The following is a 19,793-nucleotide window of genomic DNA, read 5'->3' as shown; positions in this document are numbered from 1 at the left end:
GATCCGTCTACTGAGATGAGAGAGCAAACTATTTTAGATTGGGTCTTTGTTAGCCGGTGTGTCAAAATGTATTTGATTCTTAAACCGTTTATTGTATCACACGCTGCTGTCGTTGTTGTGTGGTTACTGTTGAGATGGTTTTTCTCTCTTTCTATCTTTGTTTCATCCGTCATTCACATCAAATTGTCGTCAAGTCATTGAATTATAAAGTCATCTGGAAAGTTATTCGACAAAAGATACTCACGAAACATGGACTAAGCTAGTAAAGCTCATCCAAACGGCTTCTAATTTGCAGTAATTTTTTTTACGTTTATCAGTTACATAATCGTGCTTTAAATCACTTTTTCTTCGGGGTGAAAATTTACTATTGGCCGATCATAGTTTTTTTTTTTGTAGAATATCAAAAGGTCATTTTTTTGACTAATTTGCAGGCAGTATTTGCTTTGACCATTTCAAACGGCATTTCCTGTTGAATCGCCTGCAATAATAATTATGAAGTTAACCGGCTGTTTTTGGTGCGTTTTTGTTATTTGTTGCCAGCTGTCGACAATTGTATTGTCACATTCGACGTTAGAAGAGGCACAACAATTATATCATAGCCCAGCGAAGAAATATTGGAAAAAACTACGCAAGGAAGAAGGAGCCATTCGTCTGGTGGGGGGCACAACTGATTATGAAGGTAAGTATATTTCGAATTCTAGTTGAAATTCTTCAGCAACACATAGAACGCTTACATCATTCCAATCGGAACATTTGGATAGAACATGACGTTTGAGGCATACATTTGATTGACATTGAAATTCTCTATGAATTTCCACTGCTTGCAATAAAAAAAAATCCAGAATTTCCGTAGGGAAACGGCTTTGAATCTATGTTGGCCACCATCAAAAGGTTTCCGCATGCATTTTACGACTCGTGCACACGAATACAATTCGTTCGTATATTCTACAAATATTTCCACCGTTTTCAATCTCATTTTCACGAATTTTTTGAATTTCATTCGTCATATCTGATTCTTTTGCGCGTTCATATTGAATGAGATTAAATCTCTTTTCTGATGGCGCGTTCAGCCCATGACAAAGTCGTTTTCATTGAGTTTCTACAAATTTCTTCTCTTCTAAATTGTTCTGGTGGAAGAATTCCACCTAGATATTGTTACATTCAGAAATATTCAAATTGCATCGAATTTATTTGGTGATTTCGATCTCTAGCCGGGGCACTGAACACTAAGCGATAAGTGAATGTAACTATGTTAACAACGTAAAATCCAATTTTAACTTTGCTCCCTTTGGATGCTGAATTTATTTTCCGTTGAAAATGCCGTGTCTTAACTCGTTAATTCATTAAACACATCATTTGGCGCTCATCAAAGTTAACACATTTCGTGTGTGTCAGACGATGGAAAATGGAATTTCAATATTGGTAGCAAAATGTTCACAGTTAACTGACTTCTGTTGAATATTTTGGATGTGTGTGTGTGTGTATGAGTGCGCTTCTCTTTGGCATCATCATCATTATGCTCTTCATTGGGAAGGATTGCATGTTGATGCTGTTTTTCTGATCTTCATTCAATCCAATTAAAGTAATCGCTGAATATTTATATTATGCCCGTCAATGTCGGGCCACCCACTCAATTTGAATAATTTACGACAAAAAGAAGTGGCTATGCTGAAATTTAGAAAAAAAGAAGAAGAAAATTAATAATTTCAGCCTAGCATATCTATTACGTTAGTCGATCGAGCGCACGTATACAAACTGCGGGCATTTTCTTGAATTGGTCAACTGATTTTGCCAAAACAACGTAACACACACACACACACACACACACACATATATGCACGCATCATAACAGTCAATGGTTTTCGGTTCAGATGTGCACTTCGGAAAACCGAACCAGCTGTGTGTGTGTATCCATTTAAAATGCAAATGTAATCATTGAGAAATATTCTTCGAAAAACAACAACGGTTGCCGAAGCGCAAACAAATATAAACAAAGCGACAGGCGCAAAAATTTCGTAACTTGTTTGTCAATGAATCATCTGGATTGGAATTTTGTATGTATATATTGGTCAATGTGGAATTCGATGAAATCAATCTGTTGTTGTTGATGGTGTTTGTCGTAAACATTTTTAACGACCATTGTGTACACCTGTTTTTGTCGTTGTCCAAACGTGCACACATCCATACACCGCTTCTGATCTCATTTTTCTCTCTCTCTCTCTCCCTGTGTGTGTGTGTGTGTGTGTGTGTGTGTGACAGGAAATGTGGAAATTCTGCATGATTTGAAATGGGGAAATATATGCGATGACGAATGGGATCAAAACGAGGGCCAAGTTATATGCAGACAATTGGGTTTTATTGGATTTGAGAAAATTACTCACAGCGGATATTTTGGAACGGCAAGACGTAAGCGCTAAAACCATTTTTTTTCTATTTCTATTTTTCTTTTACTTTTCTCTCTTTCTCTCCCCTCTTATCTCTCGCTCTCGCTCTCATTCTCATTCCAATGCCGAAAATGTGAGAAAGAGAGAAAAAGGGTGGTGTGTGCACGATGGTTTTTCTTCTTCTTCTTCGTTTTTCGTGCGCTTCGGCATTAATTAAACCAAATTATGTTAAATTCACTTCACTCGTTCACTAAGGGAGGTTCTGGATGGATAATATTCATTGCGATGGCAATGAAACTGAAATTAAACACTGTCGCTTCAATGGATGGGGTATGAATGATTGCGAAGCATCCGAAGCAGCGGGCGTTGTTTGCAAAGGATCTGATGACGAAAACGGCAGCGGCAACGAATCAATGAAAACAAAAATCCAAGCAAAAAAACCAACGAAGCATTTGCTTAGCAAAAAGTACGACGTTGAATTGAGGCTAACGGGCGGCCGTAATAAATACGAGGGCCAAGTTGAGGTGAGATTTTCTAACACATACGCACACACTACTGTTGTGGCATTCGGGAGAACAACGAACAAAACAAAAAATTGAAGAAAAAAAAAGAGAGATACAAGAAAAACACTTTTTTTTCCACATATTCAAACAGATCCGCTTTAATAAAGTAATGAAAAAAGGCCACTGGGGCGGAATTTGTGCTGATGGTTGGTCATTATTAGAAGCAAACGTTGTGTGTAAATCCCTAAACCTCGGCTATGCCAGCAATGCACTGCAAACGGATCTATTTAGTAATGAAACACTATCCAAAATACTCATCAGTGGAACGGAGTGCTATGGCAATGAAACATCGTTGCAACATTGCAAACACCACGAACTGGGCAATATTGTGTGCCCGGGCGATCAGTCAAAAGTGGCGGCCGTGATTTGTACGGAACAAATGGCCGATCTTGTGTTTGATTATAATGAACTAATCCAAAGTGCACACTTGGAAGATCGACCGTTGCTCTTGCTACAGTGTGCCATGGAGGAAAACTGTTTGGCATCACGAGCATATGAAATTCAACGTGATGTCAACGATTGGCACATGGTAACGCGTCGACTATTAAAATTCACTGCTCGCACACTGAATGCGGGCACCGCTGACTTTCGATCAAATATTCCAAAACATCTATGGGAGTGGCATCTGTGTCATCAGTAAGGCAAACCATTTGATGCTTTTTGTTTTCGTGTTTCAAATCGATTTTCAATTTTTTTTTTTTCATTCACTTTATTCTTTTTCTCTGCGGGCAGACATTATCACAGCATGGAAGTATTTGCAACGTTTTATATTTACAATAGCACTGGACATCGGGTGGCAGAAGGTCACAAGGCATCCTTCTGCTTGGAAGACAACCAGTGTTTGGATGATGTTCAACCGCGTTATGCTTGCGCAGACTTTGGCGACCAAGGTAATATCAATTTAGTGCACAAATTTATGACTCCGTGTGTGACAGACACACACACACATAAATACAATTTGCAATTGAATTGATTGGATTTTTCATCCACTTGAACAGGCATTTCGGTGAATTGCTCCGATATATATCGATTCAATATTGATTGCCAATGGGTTGACATCAGTGAAATGGAAACCGGCACATACACAATCAAAATATCCGTGAATCCAGAATTTAAAATTGGTGAAATGTCATACGATAACAATGCAGCCAGATGTACATTACTCTACACCGAGACCTATGCACGTATATTCGATTGCACGCACGAACGACCATAATGAACCGCATAGTGCTAGACACCCTGACGCATTAAATTTTGTACGAGTGAAATGTTTTGTATAGTTTTAGTGCTTCCAAATTTCAATTTCTAATATTCTCGTTAAGGTTTAAACACATTTTTTTTTGGTACAGAATGTAATAGCATAGTAGATGAAATGAGATTAAAATTCATAAATGAAAAATTATGTTTTCACTGTGTTTCTGTCGAAAAATGAAATTATAATTTCAAATTGACTGCTGCTAAAAGGATTTTTAACCACAGTTTGTGTGAATAAAATCGTTTCTCATTTAATGAAATGCGCAAAAAGCCCGCCGGTTCCTCAATTAAACGTAGCTACGGGGAAGAGAGAGAGAGAGAGAGAGAGAGTGATTGTGTTCTGCCTAGAAAACGGTATTTTAAATATTTCGTTGAATATAGCACATACATAGACACTTGGCCTCATTAAAACTTTATATTAAATTGATTATTATTGATTACGGTGAAGTAGTTGTGTTACGTTATCGCAGTGCTCTAACTGAAGATTCAGCATTTTGTATGTGCATTTTAACGAAGCTGAAAAAAAATGTTGTTGTTGTTTGTTTATTCGCATATGTATTTTAACGAGCCCGCATTTTCATTTCCTTTTTTTAATTTCTTAAAAAAAAAAAACCATCGACAGCGCCACGACAAACCAATTGGCTCTTATATTTCATAGAAAATTCATTAAATTAAAAGCAAGTAATTCGAATTATGAACACAACAGTTCACAAATATTAAAAGTGCCCAGTTCATTGCAGAGCGCCAGAGAGAAATGGCGAGGGAGAGAGAGAGAGATAGAGAGAGAGAGCAAGAATTAGTAGAAAAAGTCTGGACAGGAGAGGTCTGAGATGAAACGAAAGAATGACGGGCCAGATGAAGGAATTGGCCAAGTAACAGCATTTTCCAAAGCTCTTTCTAATTGAAAATGTTTGTGAGAGTGATTTTGTTTGAATGTTGCGTGTTCAAATCGGTGTAAGTATGTTGGATGGCTCCAAAATACGGTATACATTTTTTCCCCGACAACATAATTTCAAATTGCAGCCGAAAGCATGCTAAAACCTCTTTGCACTCTCAATCCATTTGCAACTAAATGGCTTGTTCACACAGTGCAACAATTTCAGCAGCACCACCAGTACCCAGCACCAGCGGAATGAAAGAAAAAAGAAAAATCAAGAAGAGTTGCGATATGAATGGGTATATCGGGAGTGACGTGAATAGTGTGAAGGGGAAAATGAAAACAATGACACCAAACAGCTATCCCTGAGAGAAAATGAACGAATGAATACGAGTCTAAGTCCATGAATATTACATGCAACCGAGAGCCATTCCGCATCAATTTTATTGCTTTTCAAGATGATTTGCAATTCAGGCAGACTAAAAGCGAACAGCACAATCTTCAGCTCGGGCGCTCTGTTTGCCTTTATGTGACTACACACAACTGGTCTCATTGCGCACACAATATCATCATCATCGTCGTCGTCGTCGTCGTCGTCGTCGTCGTTGTCGTCGTTTGAGAACAAAGCTATCGACCAGTAGACCTCACAAGCTTTGAAAAATAATCTCCTTCATCCCATAGCTAACACAAGACTTACAATACATTTTTTCCCACAGCAACGTTGTTGCCGTTTTGGCGAGCATTTCGTAAAGTTGTCTCTCTCTCTCTCAACCCCTCTCTTCCTCTCGCTGACTTTCGTTGGCAATAGTTACAACTCGCTCATTCACATCAAAGGCGAAAGCGCACAAGAGAGGCGCATTGCTTCGTTCGGTTAAACAACATTCGTTCGAATAATTACATTAATTTCAATGGGAAACGCGTTAAATTATTGGAATGCCACAAAAATCATCATTAAAGGCCATCAAATAATTGGTTACCGCGCTCTCTTGACGTGGAATGCATGCTTGACGTTATGTCGGTAAATATATTTTTTTCTTGTGGGTTGCTGTGTTTTTTTTTCTTGTCTTTTGCTTCGTTGATGCGACTTCTTCAAAACTGGTGGTGGATTCCCCTGCTTATTTTTTGTATTCTGTCACAGTCACACTTTAGCCTTCCAGATAGATATAGAGAGTGTGTGTTGTCGAAGGTCTGTATTTTCTTTGCATTTTCTCGCGCGCGCACGCATGCACGCTTTAAACGCACACCACTTTCCACCGCGTGTACACACACATACACATACACGCACACACGCTGACGTAAAAGTGTGTGCGTATAATTCAACTATACGGCATTCAGTTGTGAAGCCCTTCATTTACAGACAAAGATAGATAGCCCGAATTTATACAGCATTTATGTTCTCATTCAATTTTTTTCCATTTATCTTTTGTTTCGCTCACAATTGCGAGGGTAATTCGAGCTTTTGTTCATACATAAGTGTGCTTGTCGATTTCAGTTGTTTCTTTTTCTCCAAATCGAACTTGAAATGCGACAAAGAGACCAAATCGGCTGAGTTTTTTTTTCCTCTTGCTGTGTATTTCGATTTTCGCCGTCAGATAAAATGTATGTAATTCTCAAATAAATGGAAAATCTCACTCGCACACACAAAATGGTTTTTCCCCAGCTTACAAAAGTTCGTGTATCGAATGAGAGATAACTCAGCTTTGCTGGTACTCTAGGCTTGACGTATGTTCAGTTGGTCACCTTATGTGTTGCCGAATATATCCGCTTAAACACCTTTTCCCCAATATTCCTATATATATATAGTACACTCTCACAATTCGAAGTAGGCAAACCGTCAGAAGTAGTACGGCAAAATAACAAATTGCCGAAGCGTGCCGAAGAAATTTTTTCATTGGAGGTAAAATGTTGAATTACCACCAATGTTTTTATTCGCTAGGTAAATTTGAATTCAGTGGAAAAAAGCCGCTAACAAGGCATTTGAAGAGTGATAAAACACACCAAACACGTATAATTAGTGAGAAATAAATCTTTTTGATTGTTTTTTTTTTCAAATTTTCATCAAGAGTGTTGCAGCAATGAACAGTGAGTTGAATCTTAATTCCAAATGGCACAAAACATTGAATTCGTAACAACAATCATCTCGAATTATCTTTGCAACACGAAAAAAGGCTAATTAAATTTGTTGTTCAGCCTTCTTCGGCTATTACACGATACGATTTGCACCGATTTCTGATTTTGTTTTCATTTTCGACAATCGGTTGTGATCACACTGAATGTTTCATACACAATCGTGTTTCCGCACACCAACGTGATCACACACAATGAACGCAACCAAACGAAGTATGTGCAAGGATTGCCACATTCAAAGGGCAAAACAGCACCCGTTGAAATAAATCACAGACAACTAAATTGGTAGCGAATGCGCTTGGCAAATGAGTGGGCAAAGGTTCGAATTCCATGATGGAAATATTTTTTAATTCTTAATGTGTTCATTCTTTTTCGATGGCGAGAATACCAATTTAGCTGTCTGTGATTTATTTGAGCGGCTTTTTTCCACTGAATTCAAATTTACCTACCGAATAAAAACATTGGTGGTAATTCAACATTTTACCTCCAATGAAAATATTTCTTTGGCATGCTTCGGCAATTCGTTATTTTGCCATACTACTTCTGACGGTTTGCCTACTTCGAATTGTGAGAGCATGTATACAACCACCATCGAAGGAATTTTTCGGAAGGCATCAATGTGTATATTGTGTGTGTTGCGTGAAATTTACAAGAGCGAAGAACGCGCGTGATAGAGAGCGAATGACTGGAATTGCCATGAGCATACAATTGTATGCGTATGACCCAATAAAAAAAATAAAGCAGCAACGGCGGCATCAGCAGCAGAAGCAGAAGCACAAGCACTGTATACTGTTTATGGATCACATACAACAACAAAAAACACACACAACATATAGAAGCGAAACGGTTCACATGCTGCTACTCGCATTCGTTTACTTGTTAAACAAATTTTAAGTTCAGTTTTATGCTAACAATCGTTGAATCAAAACCCTTGTTACACTCTCTCCGTTCCATCGCACATTTTTCAAGTCAGTTTCTCTCTCTCTCGCTGGCTCGGATACACACGTTGTGTATTTGTGGAAGCGAAAATTTTTATTTTTTTTCGGTCGTGTGTGCGTGTATATGTGCGTTACTGCTGCACTTATTTTCTTTTTTTACAGTGCTTTTCACGAACAGAATTTTTGTGTTTTAGAACACACAGAAAAATAAACGGAATTATACATATATCTAAGCCATCAGTGCTTCGAAAAGAAATAGATGTTTCATTCTTTTTATTGTGAATAGTTGGTAGAGCGAGCTAAATCAACGATAGAAGAGAATTGTGGGCTTTTTTTTAAGGCTAGATAGAAGATTCAGGGGGCTGAGTTTCGTATTTATCGTCCGTGCGGGAAAGGAGAAAGAAACAAGAAGAAGACGAAAAAAAAATTACTATAATGTTATCACATTTGATTCGAATTTGTTGCTGCTGCTACTCTATATGAGCAATCATTTGGAATTTAAGTCGAACTTTTCGACACAAGGAATTTTTCCCTTCCGAAAATGTCAATAGATAATCAATCAATTTAAACCAAACGACGACGAAAAAAAAACTCAAAAATCATGATTCCATGAACACACAAAGAATACACATACACAACAGTTTTCACCAAGAAGAAAAAAATAAAATCAAGGCAACATTTGCTCGCAAACTCGTTGCAAAATATATAAGTGTGATGCAAAATAGCGAGAGTAGAATTTTAAAATATTAAGAAAGGATATAAAAGTAAAAGGCAAGGAAAAAATCACACGCAAACAACAACAATTTCGAATGCAATTAAATAAATTGAAACGAACCGTATCAAGCGTGCGCGCCTGTTAATTCACAATTAACAATGCAGTGAACAACAACGGTTCAATTAATAACTAAAGAGAGTAAAATTATCATTATTATGGTTAAATGATGTGCTAAATGGAAACAATTTCACGACACACACATAAAACATTGTTGTTTTTTACGAAATTGTTTTTCGTTTGGCGCTAATGAGTTCAGCTTTTGATGGAATGTGAAACTATTCGTTGAATATATTCGGACGGCAACTCATCAGGTAATTTATTTATTTTTTGTTAGCTAATTTTAAACATCTCTCGAAAGAACGAAAGAACAATAACAACAAAAAATGGACACGCACACAGCAGACGTCTGCCAACTTTTAATGTTTTCGACTGATTTGTCAAACCAAATTAGGGTTTTCGACGCTGGTGAGATTCATTCAATCAATTTCAATGATGATATGAACTAAAGGATTTGTTCGGCAACGTGACAGAATATCGAAGGGATTACACTTATTGATGAAGAGCATTTCATGTTTGGTCCATCGAAATGAATAATGAATAGAGACATTAGAGGGGCTAGTACCGGTTTTAGTATGAGATTCCATATCATGGTTGTTGTTTTTCTTTCTCCCGTTATGTTCCGTTTATATTAGCAATATCATGTTACATATCAAAAAGCTCTATGGCCACTCAAAATATGTGAATATCTATCGAAATGGTTGTGTATGCTCTTCAATTTCTCAATGGTTTTTACCACATATGCACATAAATAATTTCGCTCTCTCTCTCTCTCCCTCTCCCGAAGCGCGTCTCAGCGATAAAGCATATTTGCAATGATATCGTGAAATTGAAGGTTGTTTATTAGCGTAAGTAGAAATGTGTCGTCTTTGTGCTGGCAGCTAAAATTAAAAATATCCTTATGAACATTCACATACGCACGCAGGTTTTTTTTTCTATCATTGGTTCGTGGGCAGTTCTGATCCATGTACACATTTCGAAACTGCACTGTTATTTTATGTTTGTTATGAGACGCCCCCAATGCTTTCGCTGCAAAACTATATTTTTTTCTCCATTTCTTTTTCTCTCGCTCTCTTGCGTATTCCGTTGTTTGCCCATCACAGCGCCAATATTGCCCAAGGTGCTATTTGTAATGGTCGATAAAAAAAAAACTGCTTGGCAGTTATTTATATCGAAAAATTGCCTTTGTTGACGAATCAACCAGCCAAACAAGCATGTGCTATCCAACAAACATCAAAGCCATTCGAAAAAAAGGAACGCATTCATGAGTTGCGTATTAGTCGGGGCGCACATTCAACGCACACATATCGTCGCAGCAAATGAAGTGCAATTAATTCAGCAATTGCATTTTATTGGAAATAATAAAGTGAAAGCGTTGTCATAAAGCCGCTTGTTTTCATTCTTCTTCGGGGGCGATTCGCTCTTTTCCTCCTCCCGTTGGCAGCCAACGGATCATACACATTGTCATTTTATCGAGTGTATATCATATACGCATCGAAAAGAGATGCTATGATTGTGATTCGGGGCGTTTGTGAGAAACAGAAAGAATTTTTCAATTTAACGTATGATACAAAGTTCAACTCGTCACATTTTCCCTCATATTTTACCTACGCATAAATAAATAGACGATGTCGTTGTTATTTTCTTTTTCTGCCTTTTAACTGGCATTACAAATACCGTTCTTCACCATCAAAACCTTTTGGGTTCGAGTTTAGCAAACATTGGTTTTTGGCTTGTGCACACAACAAGTTTTTCTCTCTTTCACTTTCTCTTTCTCTTTATGCCACATGGAGTTGTCGTGTTTGAGTTTGGGTAGAAGATTTCCCTCAAAAAATTACACACCACTTATCTTCGACTTCGACCACTCACCAGAACTTCTCGCTTAACATTTGACATTATCCTGACGGTGCGGCGAATGAGAGAAATGGAAGAATAATGGAAGAATGAACACAAGCAAAGTGAACTAGGCATTAAACGATTCGAGAGCGAAAGCGAGACCGAGAGGAAAAGAGAAAAATTGAAAGACGAAGCCAACATTGAAAGTCAAACAAGTACTGGTGGTGCTGATGTTGACGATGGCGTTGGTCGACTCAACGTGAACGTCAAACTGGCTTATTGCATGTTTCAAATCATTCCGCTTCGATGAAAATGACATTAAAATTAAATAAGACAAATCGATTATGCATCTCCCTGCATTCAATATAATAATCCATAATTAATATTGGATGGTTTCGTGTTTCGAACATGCGATTAATTGGAGCTAATGTTCCAGGGTGATTTGTTGTTGTTGTTACTGCTGTTGCTGCTGCTGTGTATGTGAATTCGGTTATGTCTTAATGGCTCAACGCTAATTTAGCGCAAAACGTGCGCAGAAAATGATTAATAAAATTTCATATAAATATACCACATCGAATTGTATATCAATTATGAAAATTCAATCACACTCCAAAACTAGAAAGAACCCACCGATTTGGTTTTTCAAACAAACAACAACAATCACTGAATGAACGTATACTTTTACTGTATACAGTGGAAAATTTAAGCCGTATAATTTTTCATTAGAATATATATTTTAACCGTAAAATTTTGGGTACGGAGAAGAAAGGCGAGAGAGAGAAGGAGAAGAAAAATAGAAGAAAAAAATACAAAGAAATCGGTTGTTTGTGTGTGGCTTTTCTAAGGTAATTCGAAGAACTGGAGCATCACCCACTTGTGGTGTGTGTTCCATGAAAATTGTCAGAAACATCAATGTTTAATTTGCTTTTCAATTTTAAATGTTACACTGTTAGATACTGGAATAAGCATAGCTTCATCCATGTCATTCGTCGAAGTGAATGCGCTCAAAAAAGAATATGAACCCAAGCAGACACCATATACACACACACACACATACTTGTCGCGCACGTTCAACAAATTAATGTGCGACGATTGTTTTCGCAATATCACATTACACTTATTACTGTCGCAAATATTACATTAAAACACATTGATTGTTGTCTGATTGGGTGAATCACAGTGCGTTCTCTCTTGCTCTCTCCCTCAATCTGTTTCTACTTTTCCCTATCTCTACCCCTTCCTCCCTCTCTCTATCTCTTGTTAAATAAAAACAAACTATCGTTCGTATGAAATAAGACACTTGAAAACTAATCAAATCACTTATGGAAATTGAGTTTAGATTAGAGAGTTTGATAGCTTCTCTACGTCCCGTTCTATATAACTACTTCGTTCGATGTTCGAATTCATTAGTGTGTGCAATTTTGCAACATTTTAATATCCAGCAAGCAACTGGCTGAGATTCGTTAAAACTTTGATGAAATACTATTCAATGGGAAAAATGACTAGAATGACATTTGGTTTGGCGCCATCTGCAAGGTGGAAGTATTTTGCAATACAAATACGTTCTATTGTTGCTGTCATTGGTTGCTGTCATTGATAGTTGGCAGTATATTTATATAGAAGTTTCATAGTTCAGTGTTCAGCGTCAAGATATCGCTTAAATATAGCATAAACATGTGCTCCATATAAAAACATAGTCAAATTTTATCATTGTACTATTCAACGTTTGGAACATTTAATATGAATAATGTATTTTTAAAATTCATTATGAAGCTGCTGCTCCTTGTTAAGCATCATCGTTCGGTTCGCTTATTGAATATGATTACGTTGGCTCTTCCCATTTATTCCACCGAAAACTTTCGTTCAAGCATACGTGATATAAAACGAAAGCTTTTTGCAGCGCTATGGAAAGATAATTACATTACGTTCGAACGAAACGCGACGAATAAAAAAATACACACAGCACAGAGATTTATTTCAATGTGGATTTTTTTCTTTCTCTGTCGGTCGATCGTTTGTCGTTGTGGTGTATATTCCAATAATTTTCATCATTGGATTGGGTATTGCTGCTCGTGGTTCACCGTGCGATTAAATAAGAGCGAGAGAAAGACACAATCATTTTTCAACTTCGAGTTTATTAAAAGGATTATGGAAAGTACCGTGAAATTGTGCGCCACCATCATCACATTTTAACTGATGACAAACAAATCCGTTATTATATTTTGGCTTGACAGTTAATAAGAATCGAGAGCGTACGGTGTGCGGAGAGTGGAATGAGTGTTCTGCTTTCAATCCCGAATTCAATTTGTTTCATCCTTTTGGAAAACGGTTGTGAATTTATCGAGAGTAAGGCAAAGTGGGGGTGCGTTTTTGCCACAGGCCATACAAAATTTCAATTGAATCCGCTTGCTTGCTTATTCGCTTATTCCACTCCGTCCGTACACAGCACAAACTTCGACACACGGCATTTTTATTGATTCTATGCTCATTGAATCAATCATATTCACACTGTATGACGTCCTCTGTCTCGGGTTTTTCGGAGCATTTATTGAACGATAGAGAGGAAGGGAGCGCGAGGGAGAGGGAGAGAGAGAGAGAGAGAGAGAAATCTTTACCATGTGTTGTGTTGTTCGATGCATGTGTTGCTGCGTATGTGGCGAAACGCGTGAGCGAGTGGCCAATAAAGAAGCGTGTGGTGCGTTTAAAAAGATTTACAAATGGTTCACGGTAAAACACTCTGTGTGCTGCTGCTGCTGCTGGTGCTGTTGCAGCACACTATTAGCTTATTGCCGATTGTACAAAGCATTTACACATGTTCCCTGCTCATGTTTTCGTTTTGTGTTGTTGATATAATTTTTTTTTGTATTTCTACAACGGCTGCTTTCTCATTAATATCTGTATAAAACTTCAAGTGGACACTTATAAGATATATTATGACATATTGTGCACGCCGCAGCCCATTTACATTGCACATATTCTCGAACAGTGTTTGAGGCTACGACGACAGATTCTATATTTCTGTTCCACCCGTCCACAGAAATGATTCATTGAAATTGGTTCGCGAATTTGTTATACAAATTACAGCTAAGCTTTGAATGTTGTTTAGTCTCAATTCTTGTGTATGTTTTTCTTCACGGGTCTTCGATGAAAGACGGCTTTTATTTTTTTCTCCATTCATTGCCAATATATATTAAAACCTTTGAAGTTGGTTGTGTTGAGTAACCGAAAGTACTGTGTGTGTGTGTTGACCTTTCAATGGGATTTAAATAAATAACCTGAAAACCTTCTTGAGTGATTATAGATAAATATAAGCAGCCACCAGTCAAGTCCTAAACAAATTTTAACGGCAAAATACTCTTGTATTTTGTCTATACTGTACTTTGTATCTAGACACTTGGTTTTATTAAATTTGTGCTAAAAACTGGACGATTTCTATTTCGTTTGTTCCTCCTTTCTTCATAGGTGTAAAGATGAGAGTTGACCAGAAGTAATTGGCTACACAAAGTACCTACAGTGTTTTTTCTTCTGAAAAAAGAAAATCGAACACATATTTTTACCGGAGTAATTGAATCAAAGAGTTAATCAGCCCTCGCGTCATCCAGGCCCATTTGGAATAGTCCAAAAGTTGAAGTGATTATTTTTGTTCTTTTTTTTGTTCATGACAAAATCCATATGATAATATTACGAATTGACGTGTTTGTGGAACAATGTGTCAACGAGCAGAAGAACTAATGAATTTGTCAATGGATCCAACAAATAGCGACGCGAAGCGTAACATTGTTCTTCAAACGAACGATGTTATGATAGAACCCGCATCGGACACAAACGAAACCACAACCAACACCATCATCACCACTACCGCCGCCAATGCCAACAAAACTGAAAATGGCAAACATAGTCCAGCAGCTGCCTTATCGCCGTCATCAATTATCTTATCGCCATGCAGTGATAATAATGAAAAGCCAAACAATGGCATTAACAATGCCGTTGCCGTCAACGATGAAGAATATGATGATGTTAAACAGTTTTTCGATAAAAAATTACACATCATTGAGAAATGGCTGCGCGATCGTGCTGCACCCGATGTTCAATCAAAATTACATGAAGCCACGGATTTTTCACCACGCAGCCCACAGGCTCCACGCACCTCATCAGTGACATCGGATTTGTTTCAACAGTGGCTGTCCTCGTCACCGGTACAAGTAAGTGTTTGTTTCGTTCAATTTGACTTTTCTCGAACAATCGGTGGACTGTTTTTTTCTAGGGCGATTTCTCACACAAAAAGTTTGAGCAAATGTGCAAAAATTTCTATTATTTCTTCTTTTTTATTGAAATTGTATGAAAATGTACTGAAATGACGATTTTGCTTGAATAAAAGTGTTCTGGAAGTGGGTTTTGGTGGATCCCCAGGATGGACCAGATCCGGTTTGACATTGCCCTGGCCCATCCTGAAGATCCACTTCCAGAACCGGGAGCAGTTCTGAACGATCCTTGAGATCCACCAAAACCCACTTCCAGAACAATTTCATTGAAGCATAATTCAAAAGTTCAGTGTTAATGTAATTTTATTTACACGAAATGAGAAAAATTGATCGAATCGGACCGAATTGAAGAAATTTTTTAAAATTTATAAGAATTCATTCATTTTTTCGTGAGAAACCCCCCTAGGTTTTTTTTTCTTTCGTTCTTCAACAAGTTTGTAAATTAAAAATAATCAATACCGTTCGTTTTATTTTCCGTTTTTCCTTCTTCTTCTTTTTCTTTTTCGTGTAATTCCTAATTTAATAACTGAAACAAACAACAACCACGGGTCGAAAAATACAGAAACGATCATCAAGCTCGCGTCTATCATCATTAACCAGCCGACAATATTTGGAGAATTTGGACGAGGGCGAACTGTTTATGGAATTAATTCGTGATATTTCAAATGAGTTAGATATTAACGTACTCTGCCATAAAATATTGGTGAACGTATGCTTGCTGACGCATGCTGATCGCGGTTCATTGTTTTTGGCAAAGGGAACGACTAAAAATCGATATTTGGTTGCGAAACTGTTTGACGTAAATCAAGATACCGGTAAGCTGATGAACCGAACGCTTAACCCCCATTTTTAGTCAAATTGAATAATGTGTAACGTGTTTTGTTCTGTTTTTTTTTCTTCTCTTGCTTAAACGCTCAACAGTCTTAGATGATGCCACCCGACTAGCAAATGCCGAAGAGATTGTAATTCCGTTTGGTGTTGGTATCGCTGGCACCGTAGCCGAAACAAAAAATACGGTTAACATTAAGAATGCGTATGAAGATCCCCGATTTAATTGTGAAATCGATCAAAAAACCGGCTACAAAACGAAAAACATTCTATCGATGCCAATATGTAACTATGAGGGCGATGTCATTGGTGTGGCTCAAATAATCAATAAGACGAAAGGTAAGCACCGTACAAATTTGCACACATAGCACACATTTTGGGTGTATACATGTGATGTTATTATGCATTACGGTTTCATCAATTCGAAGTTGTTGTAGTTGTGTTGTTATTTGGTTTTTTTTTTGTTTTTTTTTTGTTTTTTTTTTGTTTTTTTTTTTTTGACTTGAATGCAAAAAGGAAATGAGAAAATGTGTTTTTTCTTTCTTTCTGTGCATATTCGATTTTCACAGCACCGGGTGAATTTACCGAGCATGATGTCGAGGTGTTTCGTCGTTATTTAACATTTTGTGGTATTGGTATTCAAAACGCCCAACTATTCGAAATGTCCGTACAAGAATATCGTCGCAATCAACTATTACTGAATTTAGCACGCAGCATATTCGAAGAGCAGAACAATTTAGAGTGTTTGGTTACGAAAATTCTCACCGAAGCTCGTGAACTATTAAAATGCAAACGATCCACTGTATTTTTGCTAGACCTAGACTGTTGTGAATCGGTAAGTTGTTGATATACATGCATATATTTACCCCTGTCAATATGTTCGTTGTCAATACACAGTTCATTTTTTTTCGCCTTCTGTTGTTGTGTATGTTATCGGTTGAATTGACAAATATGCTAATTTGATTTGACTGGCATACCCATATAGAGTCACATTGAAAAAATCATCGAGAAACCGCAAGCATCGGTCCATCATCAACCGTTGTCGCGACGCCAAAGTCATAATGTTAATGTCGAGGATATAATAGCACAACAGGTGAGCAAGCCACTTGGAATTTGCATTTTATTTACAAAACCGATATAGAGATATAGAGATAGAGTCGTGTCGGAGTCGACTGGAGAAAAGCCCGTGTGGTCTGTTTATATTTATTTATTGACACGTTTTTCCTTTCTATTTTGTCATTGTATTTATCGTGTGGCGGCGACTAGAATTCACGTGCACGTTTTACCATGATTTTTGACATTGCACAAGATAGTCATACACCGACGATTTCTCGCCCGACCATCAACGATTTGAATACATCGTCTTTGGCGCAAATCGCACAATTAGTTGCATCCACCAGTCAATTGTTCAATATAATTGACATAGCGCAATGGGCCCGAGAGCACCCAGATATTTCACTTGACGATGAACTGCAAGGAAGTTCAGCCGTGCTATGTATGCCAATCATTAATGCACAGAAAAATGTTATTGGTGTGTCTCAATTCATCAATAAGGTTGGTATTGGTTTGGTTTCTTTTTCTCAGGATTTTTGAAATATTTTTCGTCATCGTTGTCATCGTCGTTGTCGTCGTTGTCGTCGTTGTCGTCGTCGTCGTCGTTGGTGGCGTTATCATTGGCTTCGACTGACGAGGATTGAATTTGTTGCCGGAGTTTCGCTTTCAATAATCGCTGACACGTTGTGTGTGCGATGTGCGTACATTCTTGTTTGTTTGTGTTCATTCCATTGTGTTGTGTGTGTTTGTGTTTGTTTAGGAGAACGGGACACCATTCACCGACTCTGATGTGTCTATTATTGAAGCGTTCGCCATATTTTGTGGTCTGGGCATACATAACACGCAAATGTATGAGAATGCGTGCAAATTGATGGCCAAGCAAAAGGTTGCATTAGAATGTTTGTCGTATCATGCGACTGCGACGCCTGCTCAAACCACCAAATTGGTCCAAGACACCATACAATCGGCCGAAGACTACTGCCTCTACAGTTTCAAATTTATTGGTAAGTAAATAAAAACCACAATGAAAAATTCAATTTTGCCACCTCTGTTTGTTTGTCAACTTGACGTCTTTCATTATAATGAGTTGCTGACTTTTTTGTTGTTGACGACAATTTCGACAGTTTTTTTTTTGGTATTGTTATTTGACCATAATTTCTTCTGTTCCTTTATTAGTTTATTTTCTCACTTTTTTCGTGTATTTTTGTGCCTCAGTTTTTTCTTCTCTGTTTTTTCTCACTTTCTCACTCTTACTCTCATATCGTCACCCAAATTCGGTTGTCTTATGCCCGAATTATTAATGCTATCGTGTTTGTGCCTATGGCCATTTAGTATTTGTAATCATATTAAAATAAGAAGACCTGACGTCAAATGAAAATGATCGACGCACAGTATTTAGCCACGCTAACACAAATGACATTGAAATCGAATAAATACTTGATAAAAGCTCTGCGCTATCATCGATGTTTTTCATAGATTTTATCAGTAATTTAATTTAATTCCCTAATCAAATTTCCCATCTAATTGCCCATGCCTATTGTTATGTGTTATGTTGACTAATGACTTTTGGCAGTCATGTTTGTTTTCTTAACTCTTTCTCTCCCTCTTCCTCACCCCACTTCTCCCATTCTCACGCTATGGATTGATAGGTTTTTGTCAACTCTTGACTAAGTCTCAGCAATCGATATCATTATTTAGACAATTTGTTTGTTGGTAATGATATGATCGATAACATCGGGTATTGACTTGATATTGGTGTGTAGTATTATTGCTCTATCGATTGTAATAAGGGTATATTGGAGTCATCTGGATTTTTAAAGCTATTTCATCGTATTCGTTAGTTGGTTTTACCAACCTTTAATAAGTGAGTTTCTTCTTGACGTAATTGAAACACGATGCCATAATTTTGTTCACTGCCTCCTCATCGTCATCGTAGCCTCGTTGTTACTTACCACGTGAAAAGCACCTTCTGAGCCTCTCCGATAAATTATTATTGTTGTAGCTTGAAACGTTATCCAATGTGATAGCTTGACATGATATGGAATCGCTCGTTAGTCGTTCATAGGGAAAATTATTTAATTACTTTAGCAAAATCTTTTTAATTTGATCAAAACAACAACAACAACGAAAAACAACCAACCAAAATGGAAAGGGGAATAAAACTGCACTGAACGATGAGAAAATGAAAATTTGTCGTCCTGATCTTACATAGTTGAGAAAAAGAGAGAAAGAGAGAGAGAGAGAGAGAGAGAGAGAGAGAGAACTTTGGCTAAAGTGCATGCCAATTAGAGTGAATTGAATTTTGATTTCATTGAAATATTTTCAGACTTTGATCTTGACGATGAGGACACATGCCGTGCAGCCGTTCGCATGTTCCTTCAATGCAACTTGGTTCAACAATTTCACATCCCATACGACGTAAGTAATAGTTATATCATTTATATTACGGCAATCTTATATATGTTGTGCAAGAAGAAAAAATGAAAAAAAGGGATGAAACCTTCGCTTTGAGCGAATACCTTTTGACTTGGTTTGTTGTTCGAAAGTTGAAAGTTTGAGTTTTGCGAAAACTTTGCGGAAAGCGCAAAAGTTTTATTTTCTTTTTCCCGTCTAAAAACACTCAAGTTTTGAATCGATAATAATCAATCTGTATACTGGTTATGCGGTGGTTGTACTGTACTGAACTCGACTGAATATGATTTTATGAAATGAAACTTCGATAGATGGTGTGGAGAAGGGGCCGATGGAAATACCACGACCATCTTAACGTATTCATAAAACGCACAGAAAAGGAGAGAGAGAGAGAGAGAGAGAGAGAGAGAGAGAGAGAGAGAGAGAG

The 19,793-nt window shown here is 37.5% G+C and overlaps 2 protein-coding genes across 7 annotated transcripts in view; both read left to right on the top strand.

Annotated features, from left to right (window-relative positions):
* Positions 1-4,346, top strand: LOC129575363 (lysyl oxidase homolog 2-like). 3 transcript variants are annotated; one of them, XM_055458865.1, is made up of 7 exons: positions 1-294; positions 432-679; positions 2,260-2,406; positions 2,640-2,908; positions 3,039-3,583; positions 3,680-3,837; positions 3,946-4,346. In XM_055458865.1, exons 2-7 carry the CDS (start codon positions 493-495, stop codon positions 4,161-4,163), a joined length of 1,524 nt encoding a protein of 507 aa, XP_055314840.1. In that variant the 5' UTR covers positions 1-294; positions 432-492; the 3' UTR covers positions 4,164-4,346. The 3 variants fall into 3 exon arrangements, with proteins under 3 accessions (XP_055314840.1, XP_055314839.1, XP_055314838.1); XM_055458864.1 differs by having other exon boundaries at positions 2-294; positions 397-679; XM_055458863.1 differs by having other exon boundaries at positions 2-679.
* A 291-nt stretch (positions 4,347-4,637) lies between these two features.
* LOC129575356 (cGMP-specific 3',5'-cyclic phosphodiesterase) overlaps positions 4,638-19,793 on the top strand; it is an 18,833-nt gene continuing 3,677 nt past the window's right edge. Inside the window, exons 1-10 of one of the 4 annotated variants that reach the window (XM_055458837.1) lie at positions 8,137-8,173; positions 8,306-9,229; positions 14,274-15,013; positions 15,636-15,888; positions 15,995-16,240; positions 16,471-16,736; positions 16,887-16,994; positions 17,168-17,455; positions 17,715-17,958; positions 19,281-19,372. In XM_055458837.1, the coding sequence (XP_055314812.1) occupies positions 14,519-15,013; positions 15,636-15,888; positions 15,995-16,240; positions 16,471-16,736; positions 16,887-16,994; positions 17,168-17,455; positions 17,715-17,958; positions 19,281-19,372 (1,992 nt within the window). In that variant the 5' untranslated portion in view covers positions 8,137-8,173; positions 8,306-9,229; positions 14,274-14,518. Of the gene's footprint in view, positions 4,698-6,070; positions 6,097-8,136; positions 8,174-8,305; positions 9,230-12,790; positions 13,507-14,273; positions 15,014-15,635; positions 15,889-15,994; positions 16,241-16,470; positions 16,737-16,886; positions 16,995-17,167; positions 17,456-17,714; positions 17,959-19,280; positions 19,373-19,793 lie in introns of those variants that run through there. The other 3 variants (XM_055458839.1, XM_055458840.1, XM_055458838.1) reach the window with 3 other exon arrangements.

The sequence above is a fragment of the Sitodiplosis mosellana genome, unplaced genomic scaffold (genome assembly GCF_009176505.1).
Source record: "Sitodiplosis mosellana isolate CC-2019 unplaced genomic scaffold, AAFC_SMos_1.0 Smas_scaffold_6166, whole genome shotgun sequence".
Classification (NCBI taxonomy): domain Eukaryota; kingdom Metazoa; phylum Arthropoda; class Insecta; order Diptera; family Cecidomyiidae; genus Sitodiplosis; species Sitodiplosis mosellana.
This window is presented reverse-complemented; position numbering and strand designations above follow the sequence as displayed.

Excerpts from the sequence above, each read along its gene's own strand:
- LOC129575363 (XM_055458865.1), top strand. The coding sequence starts at position 493 with ATGAAGTTAACCGGCTGTTTTTGGTGCGTTTTTGTTATTTGTTGCCAG. Across the intron at positions 3,584-3,679 it reads GAGTGGCATCTGTGTCATCA|ACATTATCACAGCATGGAAG; the intron begins GTAAGGCAAACC and ends CTCTGCGGGCAG. Across the intron at positions 3,838-3,945 it reads CGCAGACTTTGGCGACCAAG|GCATTTCGGTGAATTGCTCC; the intron begins GTAATATCAATT and ends CCACTTGAACAG.